At 36.3% G+C, this 18,202-nt stretch overlaps 1 protein-coding gene across 3 annotated transcripts; it reads right to left on the bottom strand.

Annotated features, from left to right (window-relative positions):
• Positions 1-10,148: 10,148 nt before the first annotated feature.
• On the bottom strand, positions 10,149-18,193 carry LOC113297505 (endonuclease MutS2). 3 transcript variants are annotated; one of them, XM_026545990.1, is made up of 22 exons: positions 17,772-18,193; positions 17,569-17,697; positions 17,035-17,202; positions 16,853-16,936; positions 16,566-16,616; positions 16,031-16,087; positions 15,876-15,958; positions 14,965-15,088; positions 14,819-14,878; positions 13,950-14,204; positions 13,782-13,826; positions 13,620-13,700; positions 13,347-13,494; positions 12,731-12,858; positions 12,537-12,584; positions 12,291-12,421; positions 12,060-12,142; positions 11,816-11,919; positions 11,350-11,420; positions 10,855-11,159; positions 10,561-10,721; positions 10,149-10,371 (listed from the first exon to the last, which is right to left on the bottom strand). In XM_026545990.1, exons 1-21 carry the CDS (start codon positions 18,042-18,044, stop codon positions 10,564-10,566), a joined length of 2,586 nt encoding a protein of 861 aa, XP_026401775.1. In that variant the 5' UTR covers positions 18,045-18,193; the 3' UTR covers positions 10,149-10,371; positions 10,561-10,563. The 3 variants fall into 3 exon arrangements, with proteins under 3 accessions (XP_026401775.1, XP_026401777.1, XP_026401776.1); XM_026545992.1 differs by having other exon boundaries at positions 10,149-10,721; XM_026545991.1 differs by lacking the exon at positions 13,782-13,826 and having other exon boundaries at positions 10,149-10,721.
• Positions 18,194-18,202: the final 9 nt, after the last annotated feature.

An 18,202-nucleotide genomic window follows, 5' to 3' on the forward strand; every position in this document is an offset into this window, starting at 1 on the left:
TGAGACGAAGTTTGTTTGTGATTACTTTTCTATCTTGCCTATCGGAGATATAAAATCTCGAGCCAATTATTTCAATTGCACTCAACACGAAAGAAAGAGCAAGATCAGATCACGCAACTACAAATATAATAGTTGGGTCTGGCTTCACAATCCCAATGAAGTCTTCAAGTCGTTAACCTACAGGGTCTCGAGAAGGAACCTAAGGTTAAAGGAGAATCTACTCTAGTTATGCAACTAGTAACACACAGGAGGTGTGGGGATTAGTTTTCCCAGTTGCTAGAGTTCTCCTTTATATAGTTTTCAAATCAGGGTTTGCAATCCAAGTTACCTTGGTAAAAAAGCATCCAATAATCACCGTTAGATGAAAAACCTGATTCAACCAAGCTAATATCTTTCAACCGTTAGATCGAACTTAGCTTGTTACACACAAATGAAATGTACCCTCATTTAGGTTTATAACCGTACCTAAACGTGTACACCATGTTGGTTCACAAATAGTTAACCGAGGTTACCCATATGATTACTCTTATATCAATCTTATTCATCTTAACCATAACTAGTTCAAATGACTTAAATGAAACTAGTTAACAGTTGTTTAATTGTTTATAAAATACAATTCAAATCAAATCGGTTTGATTCACTTGAATCAGTCATGAACATTATAGCCACGGTTTGCAAAGATTACATTCCTTATGATTTAAATGTTTAAGTCCATGAACTGACCGACTTGACAAAGTAACCAGCTTAAGTATGCGTACGGGTATGCGTACTTAAACAACCTGTTTTTGAGTTTGTTAAGTGTTAGAGCATAGCTCGGTTGAACCCACCAAGCGTTGGTATGTCAAGTTTGCTTGTCATATTTTAGTGAACCAAAACTCATTTAAGAGTCACTTGATTAAATGTACTAAAGTCAACTTTGTATAGGTTAGCTTGAAAGTATTAGGCTATGAGACATTACAAGTATTGCGAAGACTTGAAGAAGTGAAGAAGTAAGGAGATACAGCCACAACATCATCCTTACACTTGAGGTTAGTGATATTTGACTTGAAATGTTTCATTCCCTAACATATCTTTCAAGTCGTGCATATTGAAAACAAAATTGCGAAGCATTAACACTCTAGATAGACATAATATTAAGGAATACAATACGAGGTTTATTGCTTAACCATTAAACTTTGTAGATAAGACATCGACGTAATCATTTGAATGCTATTGTGATTATGTATGGGTATGAGGTGAGGATTTCATCCTAGTAAACAATATTTTACATGTGTTTTAAGGAAGTAAGTTCATGAACTTAGTTTGTGAATCGAAAAGGAAATCACCAGGCGTTATTGAGATTGTTATTCATTACGTATCTTATGAACGACCAATATGTGCGATTAGTACAACCGCTCATGACTTGTTTGTGTTCTTGGTAAAACTATTCACATAAGGCCTGACTTATGTATTGGTATGACTTTTATAAGTGAAACCGATATTAAGTAATCACCTGATGGTATGATCGAGTTTGTGTAGTTTGTAAGACCTAACTTTGGGTAAAGGGGAACCGATCCTAGTAAGAGGTGCAACACATCACAAAGGGGACTCGATCCTTGTATGAGGTGTAGCAAGGTTTATAGCAGAAAGGGGAACCGATCCTATGGACATGTGCAACACGTTTTTAGGCAAAGCGGAAGCGATCCTATACACATGTGCAACACATATAAGTTAGATACCATATATATGTGGGGAACCGATCCTAGTACCTAGTCAACCGAATTTTGGGAAGCTGGTGTGACTATGCACAGTACTCACATGGAGGTAAAATCGAAACTTGTTTTGGTAGAACCGTTAAGCCCATGATTTGTGATTGAGTATTCTTGATCAATCACATAGCTCTTGAAAGTCAGATGAACCAATTCTAAACTTGTTTGGAAGCGTGGTAAATTGGTTTCAAGTGTGTAAGGACTTACAAAGTAAGGATGTCGCCACACTTTGAACACGTGCATTAATGCGTATCTTTTATTGTTCAAAGATATTCCTTAATAGCTAAAAGGAAAAAAATCCCAGGATCGAAATTAAATAAGTTAAGAATCTTTTAATTAAGGTTTTTAATTATATATATGGAAAATAAGAATTAGTAATGTGCATTTACTAGTTAAAGATTTTCCAAGGAGATTTTCAATCATTATTATTGGACAGAGCATTCTCAGGAATTATGAAAACCGAATTTGGAAATTATTATTGAATATCTTGAGAATATTTTCGGTTTTGGAAATTCCTTGGTGTCCAAACTTCCTTGTCTATGAATACTTGAAGTTTGAATTTCTAGCAAACTAATCCTTCGTAACAACAGACTTCCTCTTTGTTGTGTTGTTACTGGTGTAGCCGCCTATTCGGAGAGGAGAGTAACTTAATTAGGCGAAATCTCTTACGACCGCTCAGTTTAAAGTCTTCTTTGGGATTAAGAAGCTCTAGCGTGTACCGTTGGTGGGAAACTAGATAATTGCGGTTTATCTTTTGTCTTCTTTGATTTGATTGACTAACGGTGGTTGAACTTTGATTGCACCTAGTTTGTTTATGATTGAGAATCTTCTCTTCTGATATAAGATTCACTCAAACTAGTTCAGAGTTTCGACATGGATCTTTAGACTGTTGTTAGTTCTAAAGACGCTTGTGATAATCCGTTGTTAACAGACTTCGTTATGTGCGTGATTGATCACAAGAGATTCAAGTGATTGTGTGCAGGTTTTTATTGAAGATCTGAAGACGAAGAAGATATTGAAGATTTATGATTTGTGGGTTCATAATCTTTGGTGTGCACAATAATTGTTTCGGTAAAAGAGGATCCAATTAATAATCGGTTTATCTTTGCGATAGATTGGATTGATTAATTGAGTAGATCGGCATCAACACAATTCTTTGGATTAATAGTGTTGTTGGCTTAATCTTAAACGATTACTTCGGTAATTGAACATAAGATAGATCTAAGAACCGACCAAAGGAGTTTATGTTAAGATAAACGGAAGAGCCTTTGTCCGACTCATATCACTTGGTTGAATAGAGTTGATACCAAACAAATTTGTTGTTCCTTTACTGTTTGGAATACGAACCAAAGTAATTGTTCCAAGTACGTGACAAAGGTTGGAGGCATGGGAATACAGATGGAACTAGGTGAACTATAGGTTTAGTTGCTTGGTCTCAACTATACGAAGTTAGGTGTAATTTTGTGTAGCGGCTTAATCTTGAGAGTATTCAATTCTGGACAAGGTCCCGGGGTTTTTCTGCATTTGCGGTTTTCCTCGTTAACAAAATCTTGCTGTGTCATTTACTTTTATTTTCCGCATTATAATTTTTTTATTATAATTAAAGTAAATTACACAAACGTTAATTCATATTTACTTGATAAGAAATCCTATTGTGTTTGGTTAAGTCCGAACCTCTGTATCAAGTAAACATACTTCGTTGTTGTATTGTCTCGATCTCGTATCCATAGACTATCACACGAAGTGTGAACCGATAAGTTGTATTGTCTCGACTCAGTCCATAGACAATCACTTTCTGAGAAAGGACTTATAGGAAGTAAAAGTTTTAGCTTGACGTATATTTGGGTACCCTCGCCTTTTCATTAAGTTTCCAAACTCAGCAGAAATTTTCGGTTCAAAAACTTCCGCCCGTATGCGTAAGGGTACACATACTTAAGGTGACTAGTTAAGAGTTTTTCCAAAACCAAACTCAGCAGAAATTCTCGGTTCGAGAACTTCCGCCAGTATGCGTACGGGTACGCATACTTAACTTGTCTCCTTCACCAATTTCGTATACACACATATGCATACTCTTAGCTCCCGGTTTATTGACTTATACACTAATGTGCGAACACACTATACATGCTTATATCCAAAGATGGTTACATCATCAACTCTTTATTTCAATCATTGAAACTTTCTTCTATAATGACAATAGCCGTTTTCACACACTATTCAAAGCAATTTTCAAGATATTAAAATAATCATTGTCGAAACATTCCAAGCCTACATAAAATGATTGTATCACACAAACCATGTAATATGTTACTCGGAAATTTTCTCATGATATAAGATGAACTTGGTCGAAGCGAAAGCTTACCAACACATATTTCGAGAAATATGTAAGCGAGATATACTCAACTCGCAAATGTGTATAAAGAAAACCATATCGTAACACGACTTTTGTCTCAATATAGGAGATAGTAGAAATAGACTTTCCAAGTGATATATAAGTTCAAGTCTCCATATACGTTTTGTCGAAGAAGTTTCACAAGCTCCCCTTAGTAATTCTTCGTCTTCAAGAGATGAACGTCGAGAGATTTAAGCTCAACTACACTATCTATGTCCTAGTCCGAGAATCTACAAATAGGCTAGAAATCAAGACTTATAGTTTTGATCACTAACATTGACAAACATGCTTGAGATAGCAACGCATGCGAGTTCGACCAAGCAATGCTCTAAAAGGATATATGCTCATGATCAAAGATCTTTAACTTCCCAACAAGAGTATTTCTGGAAAGTGTTTCAAGGTTATTCCCTTCAATGATGGCATGTTTCTTAGAATCGTATCTAGCTGGCAGCGATCTGAGAATTTCATCACAATGTCCTTTTTCAGGAATAATCTTATCCAATGCAAAAGATGCATTAACAATTTCAGACACTTTGTGATTAACTCACCAAATGAATTTTCATCATCCATACGAAGGTTTTCCCGTCAGAATTCAGCTTTTGAAGCCTAGCTTCTTTCTCAGAGGTATTCCCTTCAAATACGGTTTCTAAGATATCCCAAGCATCTTTAGACCGAGTGCAAGTAGTCACATGGTGCTGAAGATCTGGGGTAATGGCATGAATGATAACATTTAATCCGTCAGAATTTTGCTTTGCAGCGAGAATCTCGACATGATCATACTTACCAATATCCTTTGCAACAATTACACCGTTTACTGTAACTAATGGAGGATCATGGCCATTAACAACACAAACCCATGATTGAAAATCACGCGCTTGAAGAAAGGCGCGCATAACAATTTTCCACTATAAGTAATTCGAACTATCGAAGATTGGCGGTACGTTTATAGAGATAGCACTTATGTCCATAGAGTCAAATTGCTACAAACACAGACTTACGAGGTCTTAGAGTGTTTGCCTGCTCTGATATCAATTGAAAAAGCGGGGGTATAACAACCACACCCAATAACTCGTTCGGAAATCTGTATGGACTAAACTCCAATATAATTCCGAGAGCACCAACTTAAAAGCGAGCTCAATCAAGAGATATATCAAAGAGATTTATCTATATTTCTCAATGCAATCAGCAAATCGTATAGATTCCTTGAGCCTGATTGATATGAGAAATAATTTGGACGGTACCAAAGACCAATGCCCAATTGTCAATCAAGTTATATCCAACAACCAAGGTCAAATTTATAAAATGATTGAACTACGCACAACCTGTGATATTTTAATTATATAAACAAATATAATGTGGAAAAGAAATAACAAAGACACCAGAAATTTTTTTAACGAGGAACCGCAAATGCAGAAAAACCACGGGACCTAGTCGATATTGAACACCACACTGTATTAAGCCGCTACAAACACTAGCCTACTACAATTTAACTTTAGACTGGAATGTAGTTGAGTCCTAACCAAGTCTCACACCGATTAAGGTACAGTCGCGTTCCTTACGCCTATAAAATCACGCTGGTTTCTGTGCACTTGATTCTCTTAGCTGATCTCACCCATAACTAAGAGTTGCTACGACCCAAAGTCGAAGACTTATAAACAAATCTGTCTCCCACAGATATGTCTATGCTTTATTCGGTTTTTTTTCCATCTTTTGATAAATCAAGATGAACAAGAACCAATTGATAATCCGGTTTTATACTCCCGAAGAGCATCCTAGAAATATCAATCACCTCACAATAACCTAACTGATTAACAGAAAAAGTTATTGCGGAATCACAAGAGTCTGAGACGAAGAACTGTTGTGATTACTTTTTATATCTTACCTATCGGAGATAAATCTCGAGCAAATCTTAGAGAAGATAGTACTCAACACGATAAAACAAGTAAGATCAGAATACGCAACTACAGAGAAAATAGTTGGATCTGGCTTCACGAATCCCAAATGAAGTCTTCAAGTTGTTAACCTAATATGGTTTTGAAAAAACCTTGGTTAAAGGAGAATCGACTCTAGTTTGCAACTAGGACACAGGAAAGTGCCGAGATTAGGTTTTCCAGTTGCTAGAGTTCTCCCTTATATGGCCTTTCAAATCAGGGTTGCTTATAATCAAAGCTAAGATAGCTTAGTAACAACGCATATTCACCATTAGATGAAATCCTAATTTAAGATTCAAGCTAAGTCTGCTTAAAAATAAAGCAATTAATCTCCACCGTTAGATGGTCTTAGCTTGTTACACACAAATGAAATATACCTTCATTTAGATATGGGTAACCGTACCTAAACGTGTATATTGAGTTGGCTCAATAACAGTTAACCGAAGTTAGCCATATGAACACTTTTGTCTTAACCATATTCATCTAACACTTCTAGATCAAATATAATGATCGATCAATCAATCATGAAAGACAATCAAATGAATCTAATTGTGTTTCAAATAGAGTTGTTAAATTTTTCACTATCTCATAGAAATATACATGAACAAATTGAAACAAAATCGGATTGATTTGTAATTCTACAAAGTACTTATACAAGAATCAATTCATGTACAGTAAGCTACGGTTTGCAAAGATTGCATTCCTTAATTCATAAATGTTTTAGTTCATGAGTATGAGAATCATACTTAACCGATTTTAGAACTTAATCACTGTGTTCGCAAACCAGGTATGCAAACAATAGCTCCATACCTTGGCCTTGTTCAGCCGTTCGCAAACTAGGTACGCGAACAACCGTCCCGGACCCAACTCTGGTGAAACTGTTTGCATACTAGGTACGTAAACAAGGTTTCCGGACCTTTACAGGTAAAACCGTTCAAATATTAGGTATGCAAACAAGGTTCCCGGACTTGAACTATAACAATACAGTTCGCATACTAGGTATGCATACCGTGTTGTATCCAGACATAGTTAATTGTTCTAAACTCCCATTTCAATCATTGAAACATCCTTAGAAGACGACAATGGCTGTCTGGCATAAACCATTAACTTCAAGTAATTCTCAAATGATCGAATGATCAATACGAAACTTTCCAAGCTGACATCAAATGATTGTCTCATACAAATCATATAAGATGTTTCAAGGAAATTTTCACATGATCATTTTTTGACTTAATATTTAGTTTCCAACAAATAAATTGTCTCCAACTAAACCCGTTCTCCAATTAAACTCGTCAAGAATAATGATGAACACAGCTAAAGCAAAAGGCTTCCAACACATATTTAGAGAAATAGATAAACGAGATAAATTCAAATCGAAATATGAAATGTGTATAATGTAAAAGTCTATATAGCTATACGACTTAGTCTCATTAGAAGATAAAATAGAATAGACTTCTGAGTGATAGATAAGTTTTAGTCTCCACATACCTTTTGTTGATGAAGTTCCACCAAGCTCTTCTCAGTAGATCTTTGTCTTCAATCGATGAACGCCATGATGTATAAAGCTCAACTACACATTCTATCATAATCCGAGACATAACTATAAATAGACTAGAAATCAAGTATATAGTTTTGATCAACCAAACTTAACAAACAAGTTTGAGATAGCAACACTTGCGAGTTCGGCCGAGCAGTGCTCTGACAGTAGGGACCGATGAAACTGAGTTTTTGATGGAGAGAAGGAGATCGAGTGATATTTAGGAAATACCATGCAAACACACGTTTGGCAACATGACTATTCTGGTCATTTCCTTGTTGTAAACAATTTTGAACCTCCAGATAAATAAAAAATCCAGTTAAACCCTACTATTAATATTTGGGCCTAGGACCAAATAATAAATGTGAAAACTACAGGGAGACCCATTTTCAGCTTTTCTCCACTGTGAAACCCACGGACGGAAATCTTCAGGCGCACCCATTTTTTCTGGGATAAATTTTTCTCACGCCCATATTTTTTAAAACTATTTCTTCTCTTCTTCTTCCTTTGTTTTTTTTTCTCCCATGACTTCCTTTATCAGTGAAACGATGACGTTGTGGTGATTCAGAGTTACAGTTTCAAATCAGTGAAGAAGAAAAGGTGATAGCGTTGTCGCAGGAATATTTGATGGTTATCTGGGTAGCTTACATTGATTTACAGGAAATTGAAGAAGCAAGTGATATTTTTTGATCAATTACGAGTTGGGTTGGAGTTGGATCTATGTTTGGAAAAGACTTTCTTGAGTTTGGGGATGATGTAAGGAGAATGAGGAGTTCCTGTCTCTGCTATTGATTCATATAAGATGTTTTTTTCTTTGCAAAATTGAATATACAGAGTTAGGGTTTGTCGGATTGGGACTGATTATAGGGTTTTGAATGAGATGGTGGTACTGAAGATGAATCTGGTGGTCACTGTAGCTAATGAAATCGATAGAGAAGAACTGACTTCAGGTGGGTATGTGAGAGGTGTAAGAACATGGCAAAGTTTGGATTAGTGTTTGAATTTGGCGAGAATATGGAGATGATGAATCTGACGTTGATTAGAAGAGATGATGGGTTTGTTTTGTGGAGTTGCGGCTGTTGCTATGAATTAGTGGTGTTGTTGATTTCAATTTGCAGCCGAGTGTAGGAGATGAAAGTGAGTTATTGATGATGATTGCAAGTAATGGTTGAAGCTGAGATGGAACTGGTGGTTGAGCTGAGAAAGAATGGAAAAGAGGTGGTGTTGCTGATTATGGTTGAATGGAGCTCGATTCAGTTCAGGGAAATGATTCAAGCTTGCTGCGTTTTCGAGAGATTCAGTGAAGAGGGCACTGTGTGGTGCTTGATTGCTATGAAAATTCTCATACAATCTACACTGTTTTCCTCCCCTTGCTAGATGGACAGTTTTGAGATGTTTTCCAGGTCCAAAGGAATGAAATTGGGATTTGTCTAGAGAATGGTGAGTAATATTTATGGTAGTTACACCACATGGGTTACATATGACCATCAACCATCACTACCAACTCAGTCCATCACGTGATGGCAAAGGGGATATAAATTAATAAGTAAAACCGGGTGGAGCAGAGCTGGATGGTTTACGTTAGTGCAACTTAGTTAATCGTTCTATTTCTAATAAAAGATGAACCAAGAGATTATGTACATGGTTATAGTAGAATATTCCGAAGAGAACCAAAACGATTGTGGCCTTTTTTGTTTGCAACAGACAGTGTCTGCATAACATGTTATGCAGTCGTGAAAATAGATGCACAACCTATTATGTATCTACAAAATTTGTTGTATAACTTGTTATGCAGTCCAGAAAACGGTTGCTTAACACGTTATGCAACAACATTTTTGTCACTGTTGAAACCAACAAAAATAAAGACTGCATAACTTTTCATGCATCTACAATAATATCTGCATAACATGTTATGAAGTCGTGAAAATGGATGCATAATGCATTAGAGAAAATTGTTGCACAATCTTTTATGCATCGAGAAAATAGATGCATAATGCATTATGCATAATTTTTTATGTAGTTACGCACTAATACAATGGCTACATAACTTGTTATAGATGCATAGCTTTGTTATGCAGTGGAGAAAATGGTTGCATAATTCGTTATGCGTCTGCAAAATGTGTTATGCATCCTTTTTGGAGTCTGCATATGATCACCTCCGATTTTTTCGTGAAAAACAAAAATTTGATATTGTTGTTTGTACTCGTTGTGTAGCTCTCTTTAAAAGATTTCCAACGATATAAAAATTGTAAAATTCCAAGGCGCGGTTTTTTAGATATGTTATATCCAAGTTGCGTTACCAATTATACCCCTGAAAAATGTGGATGCATAACCCGCCATGTGGATGCATAATGGGCCTGACAACGAGAATATTATTTTTTTTTGGACCTGCGCCTAATTTTCCCATAATAAATCTCCGTTGAGATTTGATATCACTCAGCAACCCAGCAAGTGTTGTCCTGGCCCAGCTCAGCCCAACCCAATTTACAGCTCTACTCAAAAGGTAAAATAGGAAAGAGGGGAAGGCAAAAGGCAAAACATAATAAGGAGTAATACCCTCGGTTTCTTGACCTTTATTCATATATGTTATTTAGTTCGAACATTTGAGGTACAATTGGCATGCATGTAAGATAAAAAAGACCAGTATTAATGCCTTAAATGGAGAGAAAAATATTTACAGTTCCACCAATCTGAGTGATCTTCTTCAAAGTTCTTTCAGATGATTTCTGGTTACTCCCTCATAGAGAAACAGGTGCAAGTTTAATTCTACAAACAAAAATATACTAAATTATATAAGACGATGATATATATATGGATAGCTTCCTCATTTCTTTGACCACACGTTGTTTTCTCGGACTTCAATGTCCTCATACAGAATGGGTTTCAAGAACTTCTACCTAGCTGAATATGAAGTTTGGGATTTAGTACATGGAGTTCAGGTTGTCATAATATTACCTCTCAGGCTTGTATATCACTTAGTTTCAACTTCAATTTCAGGTTGTTGGCTTGGATAGTAATCAATTGTTTAGATGTCTCTACTTTTAACACGATCGCTTTCTTACCGAGTGAATGTACATGTACCCAGTCACCAACCTTGGGGAACTGAATCCTTTTTTCTGCAAATTTATTATGACGAGCAAGAAGCTAATCTTCAGAGAAAAACCTTGGCGGGCAAAAGAGTAAATTATACTTTGCCGATATAGAAGTTGTTGACAGGGTAATGTTTAAGCATGTGTGGACTGAATTTACCTGCTTGTAAATCTTTGATGCTTTTACTGGAATCAGCACTAATGTTGGAATGGGATCGATTCATGCTATCTGCTAGATGTTGTTGCTTGTTTTCTGCTGCAACACTCTGACTCTTAGTTGCTGGAGTACCCTGAGGATGTTTGGTGACTGATGCTCGAAATTCTCGTAATTTCTTATGAATTAGAGAACGTGCTACTGCTGCAGCCTCATAGACTTCTCTCATTTTCTTGTATTTCTGCACTGTCTCATGTTCGGTGATCCTTTGCTTGGCGGCTAACAGATTCTCATGAAGCACTTTTGAGAGGCTAAGAACACGACGATATGATCAAAACAAAAAAGCAACTAACAAAACAATTATCACATTACTTCTGAAATAACAAAAACACAGAGATGAGTTCTTTATACTAAACATGAATTTATCTTTTTATGTAGCTAACAGCTATGAATCTATACTTCTGAATAGAAAGAATGTCTTAAGCCACAGTACGACCTTACCGTATATGATGTTGTGCCTCGTGAGTATGGTCTCGAAATTCTTGCTTGAACTGTTCCATATCATAAATTACCTGCACCCAGATCCAACGGAAGTATAATAGCATAGTTAAGCAAATATGATTAGAGAACATCTTAACTTCAATGAATGCATCAGTGATAGAAATGTAAGCCAGAACTAGGGTATTCCACACTAATAAACCGCATAGATACTTCATAGTGTTGAAGATGATGGCAGTGGGGACCCAAGTGGAGATGACCCAAGGGCGTTTTACTGATAAATTAAGTTCGGCATAGCGGAAATGAACTACTGCGAACATGTGCCAATAGAATAAGGAGACAGGCCGATATGAAAGAATCTTTTCTACAATATGTGCACCAATTTTATTGGCAGAAGTACAACTGTACAACAACAGAGCTCTGGTTATGGCTAATTTTCTTAAAGCTTGTACGAGTTAAAGAATGTTACCCTATCAATCTCCGCACTAGCTGTTCCATAAAGTTCACGGGCATCATCAATAATAATGTTGGGTAGCCCTAATCTTTGAGCAATATTAATTGCATTGGACCGTCCTGTAGATAGAGAAATATGTTTTAGAGGAGTTCAAATAGCGGCTCTACATCCATTGCTTCATCAATAGGGAAGACTGAAACAGTAATTTACATCCTACAGTATCATAATAATTAATATTCAAATTTGAGACAGAAAGAACCTGGTATCCCCCAGAGTATCTTATAAGTAGGCTTCAGCTTGACTTCATCGAACTCCATACATGCATTCTCAAATGCATCATTACTGCAGAAAGAAACTTTTCAGAATGCCACCTAATTTGACGGTAGCAATGTGCATCTTCTAGGAATCACGCACTCTAACTGAATCGACAAAAGCCAGCACAAATTGAATGATTACCAAATAGTATTAGCGTATAATATTTAATCGATACCTATATTTGAGGGTTTTTAGTTCGCCATGGTGGGTCGTTGCTATTGTTAAAAATGCTCCAGCTTCAGCAAAAGATTCTAAAACTGACATCCCAAGTGCTGCTCCTTCTAATGGATTAGTTCCAGCACCAACCTTGTAAATGTGCACGGAGTTGCTCAAGATTTCAACCAGAAAGGCTCCACTAATATTAGCTATATTTATATAAACTGCATGCCAAATATAACTTATCTGCTAAATTTATACTTACTTCATCTAGAAGCACTAGTGACATATGCGTAGCCTCTGCTTGGATTCCCTGTAAAGAAAAAAGAGTAATGAGGTTAAATCAAATCTGCAACAAAGGCATGGCATAGGATGTAATAAAGTTTCGGAGCCACTTGGTGGGACACAGATCTGGACATGGCTATCCAACTTTATAATGATTCAAAATGGAAAACTTACACTAATTCGTTTCAAATGACCAGAAAATGTAGATAAAGATTGGGACAATGACTGTTCATCACCAATATCAGCAAAAACAGCATCAAACCAGGGTATTCGAGCGGATTCAGAAGATAATACATACAGGCCTGAAACATGAAGCAACAAGACAAACCCAAAAGTTTGAAGACTCTTACCCGAGATATTCATCAACAAGAAAGTGAGTACAGAACAAATAGTTTGATATGCTTTAGCTCAATGGCCAGATAGCTATGCAAGTGATAAAGCTAGTACATTCAGTTATAGTATTAAAACCCACATAGGATCTGTAGGCATTAGGCTCTAGGCACCAAGACAACCATATAAGAAAGCCAACAGTTTCTAGACCAACTAGTCGAACAATAATATGCTGTGTGAATTAAAGTTTTATTTGAATTTCCAATTGGGAACCCCTTCTCCTTTGCCAGGAAGTTTAGAGCTTTTGTTAGTGCTTAAAGAGACAATTATAGCAACTACTACAACCAAGACTAGCACAAAACCGCACTTCCAATATCTTACTAAAAATTCTACACAACATCAAATACATGAGAAGAGAAATTTTAATTTTCCCTGATAAAATTCTACAATATATATCTACCTGATTTTGCCATCATTGCAGCTAGACCAACTGTCTTTAAGCCAATCGTTTTACCACCCGTATTAGGGCCAGTTATAACCAAGACTCTAGTTCTCCTTCCAACAAAAAAATCGACAGGAACAGGAGGAGATTCTTCCAGTTTAATAACCTATTAATTAAAAAAAGAAAAATCCTTAAGCACATAACTTCATAGACGTCCCGGACAAGATGTATCAGAAAGCCACAGCTAAGGTCCGTATAGAGTACTGAAATATCAAATGATTAGCTTCTCACCTGCATTTCTAAAGAGGGAAGGTGTTCAGTTAAATTTTCTGCAAGTGACATATATTCCTCTTGGTTTCTCCTTCTGGTTTCCTGGAAGAAAATGAAGGAGAAATAGAGTCATTAAATTTTGTATGCATCAAGCATAAACATCCACATGAGGTGAATCCATACCCCGTAAACCAAGGTACAAGAACTAAACTTGAACATGCCTATCTTCTACAGAAGCACACAGCGGCATCAGAAGAAAGATCAACAAGCCGAAGTTGCATTAAAAATGAGTAAATAGAACAAACACAGAACACTAAGAAATTAAGCAATCAATCTGGTTCCAGAAAATACTTCTTTTGCATCTTTGACATTTTTTTTGGCTTTCTCCAAATTCTGTCGATGCTGGTGAAGTAAAAGAGGATGATAAGCATTTGGCAGATATAGTGTCCATTGCCTCTGAGTGGAGTCGGACGACAAGGTATCCTTGACAGTTTTGTCTCCTGTAGGATGGAGATCAACAGTGGAACACCCACTCTTTTCTTCCATGAAAATTAGATCAGGTAATGCTCCTCCAAAAGAAAGACTATATTTTGCACGAGCAACTACCTGCATTTCGTGGCAATTAATTAAAAATGGCATTCATGGCTAGTGATGGGCTAACTTAAGCAGCAGTCAAGCAGTGCATGGTGGGCCAAATTAGGTTCATATTAAGAAAGTTACTAACTGCAACATAAAAAATAAATTTCCAAGTTTCCAACAATAGATTGTATAATCTTTGTTAAAATTGTCCATGTACATATATGCATCACAGAGATGTGATCCTTACAGTGGCTATCATATGCATTTATGGAAACTCTTTTTCCTTGTATATCGCTTAATGACCATATCTCGAACAACTATATAGATTACTATAGAGCAAAACAAAAATAGACTGGAAAGAAGGGAATAAATATACGACCGTGTCCCACATGTCATCATGCACCTACTTACAATTTGAGATTAAACTAGTAGCCGTCATGAAGCTTATACAAATTCCCTTTACCTAAATTGTTCGTGTGTATTTTTTTCAGTTGTACAATATTCTTGATTCATCTCCAACAAGAATCGAATCAATATGTAACAGCCGTGTGGCGGAGACTATACTATAACCCCTACGTGTTATACAAGTTCCCAAATACAAACCCTATGAATATAACATAGCCAGGATGGAAGTGACTCACCATATCAAGTTGAATTACAGTATTCAAGGAATTATGAATATCATCCAGGTTTTTCTCAATCTGCAAAGCAAATATTGAACCTATTACCAAAAGAAAGTATTTACTCAATAATTAGAAGGACTAGAACTAGATGAAGTTTCTCAAACCTTCTCCGTTAACTTCATAAGGACTTCTTCCTCTGCCTTGGCAACTAAAAGTCTAGCTTGTTGCAACTCATCATTTAATGGAATGGCAGAGAATGGCTCCACCAAGCTTCCAACACCTGAACCACTAAACATAAATGCAGTTCATTGGGTCTAAAATACTAAAACTCTATTTTCATGGAAACAAGATTGAAATTGTGAACCAAAGATTGAAAACCAACTATTTCTTCTTGTTTATTGATTATGGCTAGTTCTGAAAAATTAGGAGTTCAACCCCACATCAAAATTGTGTAACAAAACCAGTAAAAACATTAACTTGCACCAGGAATCTGTTGTTGCATCCATTTGTACATCGGAGATGGAAATAACATACATCGAGAAAAAGGCAAGTTCTTGTGGAGGGTTCCAGGGTGTTGCATATTTTTCTACAAGTGCGAGTAATTAAAACATTTGGGCTTTGATGAAGACACAAGGGTCAAACTTGATTTTTGCCAAACGGGGTTGCAATCAAAATCACTGAGAAGGAACTTTAATGTTGTTGTGGTTGCTGGAAAAAGATGTGGACAAACTCCTCCTAGGTCTAGCCTTAGGTCTAAGTATCTTGCAAGTGGATTTCTCTACAATGATACACCATCCTCGTCTCCAAAGAAAGGACTAAAGGAACCACTCCAAGAACCTAGGATGTTAAAACACTCGATGGATGTAGGAACTGCACGGACATGAAATACTTCACACCAGCGAAAGCTTTAATTTGATCAAAAAAAAAAATTAAAAAAAAAACAACCTTCCACTGAACTTACTAAAATCGTGAAAATGAAAGGGAAGCACAACATATAAAATGTTATTTGAATTACTCTTGCCTGAAAATTATTAGATTGAACAAGGATGGAATTCAACTTTCACATTCACCATACCCAGAAAGCAATATCCCCATGACGTTTATAGGTTGGTCAGCTTCTGATTTCACACACCATCTTCCATTTATATGACTCACTTCCTAAGGTGACAACAAAAAAAAGAGTTAAATTTAAACCACAAAAGGACCTCAGAAATAAATTTGCTAACTTACCAAAGAAGAAGTCCCCTTCAGTTCATTCCTAACTAAGCTGTCCATGAGTTGATTCAGCTGAATATGGAAACAAAAGAGCAGGTGCCAAGTAAGAGAAGTAATTGTTATAAAACAAGTATAAACAAGGTTACGCATGAACAACAAATGCAGAACATAATCTTATGAAACCATTATGCAATATTTATTGATTAATCATAAAAAGAAACTGCAACACGATAAACAGACTTTTAGAGGTGCAAGATTATTGTGTTTCAGGACCGCACGGAGACTCTCTAAGGAGTGCTCTAACATATATGTTTGAAAAGAAAAATTAAGCTTCAGTATGTTAACAGCCAATGAGAAGGTTTTGTCTTCCTATTCCATATATGGAGAAAGACGCTGTAAGCAGATCCTTAATAGCCATAAACAAAACAAAAATCAATACTGATGACCTTCTTGGTTGATAAATGTGATGGGTGCTTTAATACTGACAAACAACACTCAATTTCCACATGCATAAAATCTGCAAATCTTAACTAGAAAAAGGAATCACTACCTTCCTCTCTAATGTCCGTACTTTATCACGGGATTTCTTGAGGGTTATACTCTGTAAACAGAAAATTAAAAGTTTTACCATCAGATAAAGATGAAAGTACTATGCGAAGATGCTACAACAAAATCAAATAGGAATATAGCAGCTGATTAAAAAAAAAGAGTCTTAGTGCAGATAGATTAAACTACATAGAAAACAAAAGAAAAAAAAATCTCCATTTAAAGGAAACGGTGAGAGTATAACATTTTGAAAAAAAAAAGCAGTAAAAAATTATGTAATAAAGAACAAACCGCAGAGTCTTTGACAGAACCACCTTCATCTATGACTTGTACTATTGACTTAACCAATGATTGATTAATAGCCATACCCGTTATCTGCAATAATGGAGAAGTTGAAAAGGAAACTCGTCAGTGTAAAAACGGGTGCAGAAGAGAATATAATGACTATTACAGTAGTTTAAAACACATTTTACCATTTCTGTCAGAGGCAGGAAGCGGTTGTACCATTCTGAATCTTCCTTGACTGCAACTTTCAAATTTAGCTGCAATATCTCTGTAAACTGTAGAAGGGAAGCAACAGCAAGTGCTTCCTTGCCCTGCATTGGCATATTCCTCATAGCATGCCGAAGAGCAGATTTCACCTAAAAGAATTATACAATTTATAATTACTCACCAAAATGAAAAAGTTAACATGCATCTATTCCAGCAATTAGTCAATATGCAAGAAAAATAATCAAAATACCACATAAGTTATTAAGTAGAGAACATAGAAGTATGTTGAGACACCAGATACAAACACACTACCTACCCGCTTTCTAATTTACCTAAAACACTATTTCAAATTACACATATTTATACTCAGTGTTAACCAACATTTGTGATTAACAACCAGCTAGGGATACCGCAGTTGGCCAGGGCCTGATTCTCACACTTGGGGTTCGAGTGGCCACTGTTACATTTAAAACATAGACAACTGATTCAAACATCATTAACATTGTAAAACCTACCTTAGCAACGTTGATGCCTGTAAAATCCAGACCACCAAGACGATACTTAAGCATTTCAATAGCAGCAGTAGTTTCAGCTAAAAGATTCAAACTCTCTTCATAACTCTGGCTTAATGACCACAATTGTTCCTGATAAGACACAATTTTTTTAGTATAGAACCTTAGTCATCAATAACAAAGCCCCAGACAGATAGAGAGAGTACCTTAGTTGCTTCACGACCTAAAGAAGTACCCGCAAAAGAAGCAACACAATCACAAACCTTATCCCACTCCAAAACCCTTAAACTGTTTTCAATAACAGATGATCTGTGATGATTATAAATTTCTTTTGAATCTGACTGAAGAGGTTTTAGGAATGATTGAACTCCAAATTTGAATCGAAGAGAAACAGATCGATTACTGCGAATGGTGGAGCTGAGATAGAGCGGTGGTGAAAGTATCATCTGTGATTGACTGTATATTGTCATACCATTCATTATCCCTAAACTGACAAGGAAATGAAATGGCGCGACTTCTCCTTTCGGGGGAATTAATGGCGCGATTTGCAGATGAGCGGGGGTAAAAGAGGATAGGGACTTGGGGATGATAAGCTTTTCTTTTGCACGCCCACACTGAGCTGGCAGCCCGCTACGGT

This window comes from Papaver somniferum, chromosome 7 (assembly GCF_003573695.1).
Source record: "Papaver somniferum cultivar HN1 chromosome 7, ASM357369v1, whole genome shotgun sequence".
Lineage (NCBI taxonomy): Eukaryota > Viridiplantae > Streptophyta > Magnoliopsida > Ranunculales > Papaveraceae > Papaver > Papaver somniferum.